This window comes from Mandrillus leucophaeus, unplaced genomic scaffold (assembly GCF_000951045.1).
Source record: "Mandrillus leucophaeus isolate KB7577 unplaced genomic scaffold, Mleu.le_1.0 Scaffold402, whole genome shotgun sequence".
NCBI lineage: Eukaryota > Metazoa > Chordata > Mammalia > Primates > Cercopithecidae > Mandrillus > Mandrillus leucophaeus.
In genome coordinates this window covers 760,297-772,837 of record NW_012104277.1, presented here as the reverse complement: position 1 = coordinate 772,837, position 12,541 = coordinate 760,297, and the positions used below count along the sequence as shown (strand labels likewise).

The window sequence follows — 12,541 nt, the reverse complement described above, 5'->3', positions numbered from 1 at the left end:
GCAGACAAGGACATTAAAATGGATAAATGTCTTCCATTTTTTTAAGAATGTAGAGGAAGGCATGAACATGGTGAGAAGAGAAAGGAAAGATATTAAAAGACCCAAATGAAACTTCTAGAGATGAAATAAATGTATATAAGATGAAAATATCTTGAACAATATTAAGAGAAGATTAGACTGTGCAGAAGAAAAGATGAGAACTTGAATAACAATAGAAACCATTTAAAGTGTGAGGCAAAAAAAGACTAAAATAAAGACTGAATATCGATGACATGAGACAACTTGACAGTATCAAGCTGTCTAAAATATATAAAATTAGACTCCAAGAAGGAGAGAAGGAAAAGAGGTTGGTAAAAAAGTATTTGAAGAAATACCAGCTGATATTATTCCAAATTTGTTGAAAATTACAAACTCTTAGATCCAAGAAGCTTAATGAAGCACTATCAGAATAAATACAAAGAAAATCACACCAAGACCCCATATAATCAAATTGATGGAAGCAAGTGACAAAAAGCAAGTCTTAAAATTAGCCAAAGAGGGCCGGGTGCGGTGGCTCACGCCTGTAATCCCAACACTTTGGGAGGCCGAGGCAGGCGAATCATGAGGTCAGGAGATCGAGACCATCCTGGCTAACACAGTGAAACCCTGTCTCTACTAAAATACAAAAAATTAGCCAGGCACGGTGGTGGGCACCTGTAGTCCTAGCTACTTGGGAGGCTAAGGCAGGAGAATGGCATGAACCCAGGAGGCAGAGCTTGCAATGAGCTGAGATTGCACCACCACACTCCAGCCTGGGCGACAGAGCGAGACTCCGTCTCAAAAAAAAAAAAATTAGCCAAAGAGACCAGGCACAGTGGCTTATGCCTGTAATCCCAGCACTTTAGGAGGCCAAGGCAGGTGAATCACTTGAGGTCAGGAGTTGGAGACCACCCTGGCCAACATGGTGAAACCCCATCTCTACTAAAAATTTTAAAACAAATAAAAAAAGTTAGCCAGGCATGGTGGTGCATGCCTTCATCCTAACTACTGGGGAGGCTGAGGTAGGAGGATTCCTTGAACCCAGTAAGCAGAGGTTGTAGTGAACCGAGATCAGGCCACTATACATTCTAGCCTGGGTGACACAGCAAGGTTCTGTTTAAAAAAAAAAAGAAGAAGAAGAAGAAGATGAAAGGGAAAGCTAAAAGGCACTCAATCCAAAAGAAGGAAGGTATAGAGAAAAAAAGGAAGAAAAGCCAGATAGTATAGTTAAAAAACAAATAACCAAAATGGTTGATTTAAGCCCAGTTTTACTAATAACATTAAATGTAAATAGTCAAAACACTTCAATTGACAGACAGAGATTGTCAGATTGAATAAAAAAGTAAGACTAAACTATATGCCTGCTACATAAAACCTACCTAAAATACAAAAACACAAGTTAAAAGTAAGGTGATGGGAAAACATGTATTGTGCAAACAGATAATTTTGATTGATTAAAGAAACAAATCTAAAGAAAACCAGAGTGATAATACTGTATTAGACAAAACAGACTTCAGGGCCGGGCGTGGTAGCTCATGCCTGTAATCCCAGCACTTTGGGAGGCCGAGGCGGGCGGATCACTTGAGGTCAGGAGTTCAAGATCAGCCTGACCAACATGGCAAAACCTCGTCTCTACTAAAAATACAAAAATTAGCTAGGCATGGCAGTGCACGCCTGTAATTCCAGCTACTCGTTAGTCTGAGGCACAAGAATCACTTGAGCCTTGGAGATGCCACTGTACTCCCTGTCTCTTATACACATCTAGATGTGTATAAGAGACAGGCATTATGCGGCCGGGTGTGGTGGCTCACACCTGTAATCCCAGCACTTTGGGAGGCCGAGGTGGGCAGATCACAAGGTCAGGAGATCAAGACCATCCTGGCTAACACGGTGAAACCCCATCTCTACTGAAAATACAAAAAATTATCCAGGTGTGATGGCGGGCGCGGCGCCTGTAGTCCCAGCTACTCGGGAGGCTGAGGCAGGAGAATGGCGTGAACCCAGGAGGCGGAGCTTGCAGTGAGCTGAGATCGTGCCACTGCACAGGGATAAAGATGAACATTTTATAATTTTAGTGAGATTGAGGCATCAAAAGATAATAACAATCTTAAGAGTGTATTCACCTAAATAATAGAGCTGCAAAATACATGCAGCATCTTGAGGAGTTTTATGACCAGTCAGTGACTCACTTGGTAAATTGGACTATATTAAAATTTAAAATGCTTGTTCTTTGAAAGACCCTGTTAGAAACAGACTTCAGGGCCGGGCGTGGTAGCTCATGCCTGTAATCCCAGCACTTTGGGAGGCCGAGGCAGGCGGATCACTTGAGGTCAGGAGTTCAAGATCAGCCTGACCAACATGGCAAAACCTCGTCTCTACTAAAAATACAAAAATTAGCTAGGCATGGCAGTGCACGCCTGTAATTCCAGCTACTCGTTAGTCTGAGGCACAAGAATCACTTGAGCCTCGGAGGCAGAGGTTGCAGTGAGCTGAGATGCACCACTGTACTCTAGCCTGGGCATCAGAGTGATACTCTGTCCCACCCTCCCACCAAAAAAAGAGATACTACTATACATTCAATAAAATGGTTTAAATTAAAAAGATTGACAATATCAAGTTTTGGAAAGGATATAGAGAAATGAATTTTCATTAATTGCAGGATGGATAAAACTACCATGGACTACCCCATGTCCATCAATTGGTACATGAATAAGTAAACTGAATGAATAATCATGATTATTGTTACATGGAACAACATAAGTGCTCAAAAAGCATTATGCGGCCGGGTGTGGTGGCTCACACCTGTAATCCCAGCACTTTGGGAGGCCGAGGTGGGCAGATCACAAGGTCAGGAGATCAAGACCATCCTGGCTAACACGGTGAAACCCCATCTCTACTGAAAATACAAAAAATTATCCAGGTGTGATGGCGGGCGCCTGTAGTCCCTACTACTTGAGAGCTTAAGGCAGGAGAATGGCATGAACCTGGGAGGTGGAGCTTGGAGTGAACCGGGAAGGCGCCACTGCACTCCAGCCTGGGCAACGGAGTGAGACTCCATCTCAAATAAATAAATAAATAAATAAAATTAAAAACAAAAGAAATGTGCTAAGTGAAAAAAACAGATACAAAACACTATATAATGTATGCTATCACTTAGACAAAAATTTAGAAAAGACACATTTAAAGTGAAACAAAACATGTCAGTGAATGTTAGAGGCAGAGAGTAGAAGGAAGAAATTGATTGTAAAGAGGCATGTAGGAACTTTTGGAAGTGATAAAAATCTTCCATATTTTGATTATGGCGATGTTTACCTAAGTGTATGTATACATCAGAACTCATCAGATTGTGCCCTTAAAATTGGTTAATTTTACTCTATGTTAACTATATCTCAGTATAGTTGATTTTTTTCAATGTCAGTTACCTGGAAAAATTTGTGGTTTTTCATTAAATCAGGGATTTATTTGTGATTTCTCATTAAATCAATAACCATAAACAATAATAATAATGAGTCTATGAATTCTATAAAAACTCTGTTTAGAATTTTATTTCTATAAAGATTTTTATTTAGAACTTTATTTGATGTTCTTGAAATGCCATGTGTGTTATTTTGTCTTGCTCAGTCCTTTGGTATCTGCAGGAACACAAAAACTTAGTGTCCTTCTTAGGTAGGTTTATTTAAATTATTGGTTTTCTTCTGAAGCACTGAAGATCTAAACAATCTTCTAAAATGTTCTACACTATGAACATCAAGTACAAGAGAAACTATAAAGACCCAGTGTGCATACAAAGAGTATGTACAGAAACCTCCTCCTCCTTCAGAGCAGAGAAGCCCCTGGGATTCATATAGCTGATTTAGCAAAACAAGATAAAATTTTGGCTGTTGCCACATTCCATAAAACAGTCAAAATCATAGGCTAATGAGTAATCCTGATAACAAACTCGTATCTATTTACGAGCACAAAGTCATAAATTCTTAGGTCATGGCACTAGAAGAAATTCAGTCATACCAACTAGCCTCCTTTTGGCCAAACTGTACCCCTTCCCTATCCCAGACTATAAAAACCTAATTAGGGCCACAGAAGAGGTCCCACAGATTAAACATAGATTAGGAGCCTCAAGAACCAATAGTTACTACCCACTGATACCTGGACAGAGAGTGTCCTGCATTTCCCTCCATACCATGTACTGGATAGGACCTTTGTACTGGCCAGGGTTCAGCTTTCTGGAAATAAGCTCTCTGGTTGCCAGCACCCTCATTCCTTGCTCCAAGCTGCAGGGGACATAAATCATTTATCCTTAGACATCCTCCAGAGACTCAGGGAATGATATTAAGAGTACCGTAGGGAAACACTTACCTATCTAAGAGAGTTGTGATGTCCTAGAAGAAAGGAGAAAGAGAGACATCAGATGCCTGTTCATCAACTCCCAAAATTTCTTTGGTGATACCAGCCACCACCAGAGTTTGTGCAGATGGTCCCCAACTCATCTCTACCAACTTCTTTCATCCTTCATACACTTTTTCTAATCTTCATCCCTTATCCTAACCCAGGTTAAACTGATCTTTTGCTCCTTCTACAGTTCCCTTCTACAGGGAGCAAGGCAGAAGCCAATAAGACAATACTTAAGGTTAATCTATCTTTACCTATACTTTCAAATAGTCTCAGAAGGAAAACACAGTAGGTATCCCAGTCCCAAGGCCACTTTTCCTTACTGTAGCTAATTAAACTTCTGAGTGCTGAGATGGTAACCAACGCCTCTTTAGAGGTGAAGCTTAAGAAAGCAAAGGTTAGAAAACAGCTTTTCAGACAGGTCAACTTATGATTGCTGAGAGCCAAAGATACAACTCATGCTGCAAATTTTTTATTTTTGAGAAATAAAGCGTCAAGCTCTTCATGGAAAAATATTAAGCCATTAATATATACTATTAATAATGGAATTTAAAAATCTTATTTCCTAAGAGGATGAAAGTAAAGCTTTCTGCTGTGCATATAGCTGAAGTAGCCTCCTCCTTTTCTTTCAGAGAAACTTAAAAGCACTACTTAACTGTTTTGTTTTGTTTTGTTTTCCCTGGATGTGAAGAGCCACTTCTGCATTCTTTCCTAACCTCTTCCCCCCTCCAGGTAGGAAAGTACCCATCATTATATTGGTGTGGATTCTCACTTTGAGAAAGTCGAAGGAGTTCTGTTGTTCCGTCTTTGCCTGAATGCTCACCAACATATCCTTGGCTAAGAGACATTGCTCCTGAAGCTGGCTCAGATTCAGCTCCATCTCCTCATTCAAGGCTTTCTCCTCTTCCCGGAGCTCAGTTAAAATGTCCTTTTCTTTGCTGTGCAGGAACTGATGCAGCTTTAGAAACTCCATGGACACATGTTGCTGCAGATGTAGCTTGTTTTCCTGGAAACCTCCATGATTATCACCATAGTTATTACAGAGACTAGTGCTTGGGGATGGAGACCCACACCACCAACACTCACACACTTGGGAAATACCATCACAGAAAAATGGATACAAATGGCTACTGAATATCAAATTCAACCATACTCAAATGAGTCCTTTGGGAGACTTATTCCTTTTCCAACTAATTTAGTAGTTCAGGATGAAATAGGCAAAAGTGACCTCTTTTGCAAAAGTGACTCCTATTGCAGTACTCAGATGGTAACCAATGCCATATTAAATAAGACTGTGGAGTTAATCAAACATTCTAGAATGAATGATAATACCCTCCTAGATTGGTAAACCAAAAGCTTCCAAGTGGTACTGTTAGACTGGGGGTATTGGGAGGCTGGAATAACTGTCCTTATCCAGAAATCAGAACTTGGGGAATGCCACTGTTACACTTGCATCTTTTTCCTTGGGTGAACTCAACATCCTCACAGGTAAACTATTTGACATCCTGGCTTCTCAGTTCCTCATTCTCCTCATGTCTAGTGATTTCTACATTTATTGATTCATTCCTATAGTCTCACCTAGGATTTTATCACCCCCAGCAATTGCATCATCTCCAAAATAACTTTTTATGCACCAGGCCCACTCAGACACTCCTATTGCAACAATTATTGGATCTCATTGAAACCTCCTATTCACTGATCCCTCCATTTCTATTCAGGAATTTCTACCTTCATGTCCTCTCTTATCTAGCTTGGATTCTATGGTCCATAATTATTATTGCGCCCTTAAGATAGTCTTGGCTGGGCACAGTGGCTCATACCTGTAATTACAACACTTATGGAGGCCAAGCTGGGAGGATTGCTTAGAACAGGAGTTCAAGACTGGGCAACATAGTGAGACCCAGTCTCTCCAAAAATAAAATAATTAGCCAGGTGTGGCAAACTAGTCCCAGATATTCAGGAGGCTGAGGTGGGAAGATATCTTGAGCCCAAGAGTTTGAGGTTACAGTAAGCCCATATCCACCTCTTCAATATCATCTTGCTTAGCATGTTACAGCTTTATTGGCCTTTTCTCTGTTTAACATAGGAGCTAACTTTCTGTCTCAGGACTTTTCCATATGCTGTTTTCTATTCCTAGAACATTCTTCTCCAGGCCATCTCCTTCATATTCCCACTCACCCAGTTCACTTGGGTGAGTTACTTATCCTTCAATTCTCAATTTTTAATAAGTGGAGAACACAACTCCCCCCAGTCTAGATTATGTTCTCCATTTATATGCTATCATCATACCCTATACTTTCATTTATAGTACTTATCACAGTTGTTGTTTTATTATTACTGTTGGGACTGTTTAATTAACAGCTGTCTCCCATCCCCAATATCTAGTATTATGACCCACTCAATAAATAGTTGTTAAATGAATGAATGAACGCTCACACCAATAGGAACTTTTACAACAGGAACAAGATTTTCTGGAGACACCATTACTTCCATATATCCATCTTCTTTCCCTGAGTCTACATATTTTTTCTTCCAGATGCCAAATACCTGAGAAGGCTCTTCTCCATAGAATAATGAATAAAGAAACAGAACGTCCAATTCAGCACCCCCGGCCTAGGGGCTGCTTTGCCAGATCTCTAGCCATTAATGTTGTCCTAGAGTGTCTATGAAGTTGAAAGTGAAGACAATAGCTTTATTTAGTTTGGAGGAAGCTAAGAAAGATCAAATCAGATGGAAAAAGCTTACAATCTTGGAGACCTAGTCCAGAGGTGTCTGGTTATAAACTCAAAGGAAATAAAGGTATTTCTTTGGACATAGCAATCTTTAATGATTGATTTTTTTTGATAAATTCCTTTTTTTTTTTTTTTTTGCCATAGATAAAGCCAAACACCAGACACATTTCAATCCCACAACAGTCACCTGGTGACTGAACCATCAAAAAGATTAGCATATTAGGGGAAAGGTTTATCTGCTCTGTTGGTCAGCTATTAGGAACCTACTCCACCACCATATTCCTTTCCACCCTACAGTCTCAGTTTTCCAATTCTATAGCCTAGGTACCATTTAGTGTGTTGATAATATGTGTTAGGCACCTTTGTACCCATAGCTGAAGTTACAGGGAGGGTGTGTTCCAGTTCTATCTCATAACCCCTCTTTCTTGCTCCTCACCTTGTGAGCAGCAATAGCTTCCTTCTGCATGTTCCTCAGGGACTGAAGCTCCTTCAGAGTTGTCTCCAGTTGACCCTGTTGGATGGCAAGCTCCTCCTGGGAATACCAAATAGAATTAACCCACACTGACTCAGGAGATGAAGGACCATAAACGACATCTTCCCCAAGGCCCCAGTGTGCAAGAAAAAAGCAAGCTCTTGCTGCAAAAATCTTCCCCTTCCCTTGTATCATAGTTCTTGTCTCGTTCAATAATTGTGGAAAAGAAAAGAAAAAAAAAAAAAGAGGCCAGGTGTGGCAGCTCACATCTGTAATCTCAGCACTTTGGAAGACTGAGATGGGAAGATCACTTGGGTCTAGGAGTTTGAGACCAGCCTGGGCAACATAGTGAGACCCCATCTCAAAAAAAAAAAAAAAAAAAGAATTACAGCTTAAAACTTAGTTTTTCTCTCTTAATGGCTAGCTACAGGGGTTCGAAGAAAGGAATAGAACTTTACACATTTTCCACTCTAGTTATATGCTATTCTCAGAATCTATAATTTTACTTGTGTTGTTCTCACTTGGAACACTTGTTTCTTCCTTCTGCCCTTCCAAATCCAAATGATTTCCCAGTTCAAGTCCTTTCCCTTTCTTTCACTATATGTCCCCTGACAATTTCATCTTTCTCTAGTCATTTCAGAAATTCTAAACCCTTAAGAATTACAAATGTGACAAAATTTAACTTTTAATAGTAGACTATCTTACATTGCTTCTGTTTTCTTCATTTTAAACTTAACCAATTTTTGAATTTTTTTATAACAAGAGCAATATCTTATATATCCATATTCTACACAGTGTTTAGCAGAGTGCTACCATGGCAGAGTTTAGGTACAGATTTAATTGAGGGAGTAAACCAGGGCTCCTCCACTGTTCCTTTCCTATAAGCAGCAACTCTAGAAAAAGAACTTTGCAAGATACGTTGTACTTTCTGAGCAGTCTGGGTTTTCTAATCATCATTTGAATAAAGGGATGGGGTTGAAAGAAAGAAGAAGCCCTATAAAATATTTTTCCTAGTTTTTCTAAGGGATTGTTCAAGGCCCAGGGCTCACCCACCGTGAAGAAATGGACAGCATCAGAGATTTGCAGGAACTCCTTAGACTGCCCCACAGACAACCGAGCATCCTTGCATTGAAAGCAGATCAGTTTCCCATCTGGTTTACTGAACAGTTTCAGGTTCTCTCCATGCTCTGGGCACTGTGGATGGCCCTTGAGTAGGGGTAACTTCTTAATCTTCTCTACCAACTTGTCCAGTACAAGGTTGAATGTACAGTTGCTATACTGACATAGCATCTTACAGTCAGGACAGAATGTTTCCTTTGCTTGCAGCCTCCAAAAGTCTTGGATACAGGCTTGACAGAAGTTGTGGCCACAGCTTAGCATCAGTGGGTCATGGAACCAATCGTTGCACAGTGGGCAGTGTAGCTCCATAGTAATATCTTGTATCACCACTTTAGAAGGTAGGTGGGCGATTGAATCGTTCATTTCAACATAGTTGCCTGGATCGATGTTGGAGGAGGGGTTGGAGGATACCTTTAGAAAAGAACAGCTAGAATGAGTTTATCTTTCTTTTTGCCCATTTTAACACTCCAGGATGATGGGCTCCATTCCTAAAGGAGCTGAAAATTGGTACAACTAAAGTAAAAGCACATAATCTATCCTTTGAAAGTGAGCCAGTAAATTGAGTGTTTTCTGACATTATGGCATATGATGCTATTTAAACGTTAATGAAGAATCAAAGTAGAGGAAGAAACAGTACTAAGTCAAAGAAATGTACTTTGTTGTACATCTCTCTCTTTACCCACTTTCACCATGTATCTGTTGAAAGTTTTATTTTCAGCTTCTGCTCTACTAGTTATTACCTTTATTCTATTTTTGTTTTCTAGAAATTATGTATGAAGAATTGGAAAATCAATCAGATTCCTCAGTCAGTAGTATTATATCATCAACCATCCAGGGTCCTCTTCACTCCTTTTTAAAAAACACATTTCAGGCCGGGCGCGGTGGCTCACGCCTGTAATCCTAGCACTTTGGGAGCTCAAGGTGGGCGGATCATGGGGTCAGGAGATCGAGATCATCCTGGCTAACACAAGTGAAACCCAGTCTCTACTAAAAATATAAAAAATTAGCCAGGCATGGTGGCGGGCGCCTGTAGTCCCAGCTACTCAGGAGGCGAGGCAGGAGAATGGCATGAACCCAGAGGCGGAGCTTTCAGTGAGCCGAGATTGTGCCACTGCGCTCCAGCCTGGGCAACAGAGCAAGACTCTGTCTCAAAAAACAAACAAACAAACAAAAAAAAACCACACACATTTCAGAAACATAAATACAGAAGCTGGCACAGTGACTCATACCTGTGGTCCCAACTACTTGGGAAAGGAAACTAGGAAGTACCTCAAAGTCATATAAATAAGTAGAGACCAGTGAAAAAGTAGCTACATAGGTAGAGTCCAATAATGCAGTTTTTGGTTTCTAACTCCTCTTTTTCCCCTATTCAATTTAAAAGACAAACGCACAAAACAATAGTTATGTGTGTTAATGGATATGCAATGTATAAAGAGATAATTTGTGATAACAACAAAAAGGAGAGAACAGAGCTGAAAAGGAGCAGTTTTTATAGTAAAATTTTTTGCTTTGTACTATTAAAACTAAGTTGGCATTAATTCACCCTTGATCATTATAAAGTTGACTAATTATAACCCTCAGGTAACTACTAAAGAAAAAACTACTAAGCAATATAAAGAAAAAGAAAAGAGAAAGGAATCAAAATGTTATGCTAGAAAAAAATCAATTAATCACAAAAAAGGGAAGTAATGAAGGAATTTAGAAACAAAAAAGCACATATAGAAAATAAATAACAAAATGGCATAGGTAAGTCTTTCCTTATCAGTAATTACTTTAGATGAAATAGATTAACTTCTGACTGAAAGGCAGAGATTAGGAAAATAGATAAAAATAATATGAACCAACTATAGGCTATCTACAGGAGACTCACCTTAGAACCAAATACACAAACAAGTTGAAAGTAAAAAGTTGGAAAGATAATCCATACAAATATTTACCCAAAAAAGATGTAGTAGCTCTACTTATATCAGGTAAAATAGACTTTAAGGTAAAAATTGTTAAACTTGTTACAAGAATACAAAGAAGGACATTATCAAGGATATGATAAAAGAGTCAATCCATCAAGAAGATAAAACAAGTATAAACATATACACACCCAACAACAGAGCCTCAAAATATGTGAAGCAAAAAGAGACAAATTTGAAGATAGAAATAGTTCTACAATACTACTTGTAAATTCCAATACCCCACAGTTTCAATAATGGACAGACCAACAAGATAGAAGGTCAGTAAGGAAACAGAAGAATTGAACAACACTGTAAGCCAACTAGACCTAATAGACATATAAAGAACACTTCATCCAACAACAACAGAATATACATTTTTCTTAAGTGTACATGGAACATTCTCCAGGATAGACCATATGCTAGGTCAGAAAACAAGTCTCAATACATTTTTAAAAGATGAAAACCAGCCAGGCACAGTGGCACATGCCTGTAATCCCAAAACTTTGGGAGGCCAAGGTAGGTGGATTGCTTGAGCTCAAGAGTTCGAGACCAGCCTGGGCAACATGATGAAACCCTATCTCTCCAAAAAAAAAGTACAAAAATTAGCTGGTCATGGTGACACATGCCTGTAGTCCCAGCTACTCAGGAGGCTGAGGTGAGAGGATTACTTGAGCCCAGGAGGTCAAGACTGCAGTGAGCCAAGGTTGTGCCACTGTACTCCAGCCTGGGTGACAGAGCAAGACCTTGACTCAGGAAAAAAAAAAAATCATACAAAATATCTCTTACTACAATGGAATGGAACTAAAAATCAATAACAGAAGGAAAACTGGAAAATTCATAAATATGTGAAAATTAAACAATACATTCTTAACCAATTGATCAAAGAAGAAATTACAAGTAATACTAGAAAATACTTTGAGATGAGTAAAAACAAAAATGCAGGCTGTGCACAGTGGCTCACACCTCTAATCCCAGCACTTTGGGAGGCTGAGGCAGGCCAATCACTTGTGCTCAGGACCTTGAGACCAGCCTGGGCAAACTAGTGAAACCCTGCCTCTACCAAAAATACAAAAAGAAAAAATATTAGCTGGGCATAATGGAACGTGTCCATGGTCCCAGCTACTGGGGAGGCTGAGGTAGGAGGATCACTTGAACCCAGGAAGTGGAGGTTGCAGTGAGTCAAGATCACACCTACGCACTCCAGCATGGGTGACAAAACAAGACCCTGTCTCAAAAACAAATAAAAAAACACAGCATGCCAAAACTTATGGGATACAGTGAAAACAGTGCTAACAAGGAAAGTTATAGCTATAAACACCTACATTAAAAAAGAAAGACCACAAATCAATAACCAAAATTTTCCCTAGAACTAGAAAGACAGGTACAAGCCAAACCAAAGCTAGCAGAAGGAAAGAGTAAAGAATATAGGCAGAGCATGGTGGCTCATGCCTGTAATCCCAGCACTTTGGGAGGCCAAAGCAGAAGGATCACTTGAACCCAGGAGTTGGAGACCAGCCTGGGCAACACAGTAAGACATCATCTCTACTAAAAATTATAAATAATAATTTTTTAAAAGGCCAGGTGTGGTGGCTCATGCCTGTAATCTCAGCACTTTGGGAGGCCGAGGTGGGCAGATCACTGAGGTCAGGAGTTCAAGACCAGCCTGGCCAGTGTAGTGAAACCCCATCTCTACTAAAAATACAAAAATCAGCCAGGCGTGGTGACGAGTGCCTGTAATCCCAGCTACTCAGGAGGCTGAAGCAGGAGAATCACTTGAACCTGGGAGGGAGAGGTTGCAGTGAGCTGAGATCGTGCCATTGCACTCCAGTCTGGTTGACAGAGCAAGACTCCATCTCAAAAAAAAA

General features: G+C 39.9%; 1 protein-coding gene across 5 annotated transcripts in view; it reads right to left on the bottom strand.

Annotated features, from left to right (window-relative positions):
• Positions 1–12,541, bottom strand: part of TRIM69 (tripartite motif containing 69) — a 40,369-nt gene that overhangs the window by 11,176 nt on the left and 16,652 nt on the right. The window contains exons 2-6 of one of the 5 annotated variants that reach the window (XM_011992088.1): positions 8,665–9,141; positions 7,576–7,671; positions 5,180–5,413; positions 4,375–4,397; positions 4,165–4,289 (exon numbers count right to left, since the gene is read on the bottom strand). In XM_011992088.1, the coding sequence (XP_011847478.1) occupies positions 4,165–4,289; positions 4,375–4,397; positions 5,180–5,413; positions 7,576–7,671; positions 8,665–9,141 (955 nt within the window). Of the gene's footprint in view, positions 1–4,164; positions 4,290–4,374; positions 4,398–5,179; positions 5,422–7,575; positions 7,672–8,664; positions 9,142–12,541 lie in introns of all 5 variants that reach the window. The other 4 variants (XM_011992090.1, XM_011992091.1, XM_011992089.1 and 1 more) reach the window with 4 other exon arrangements.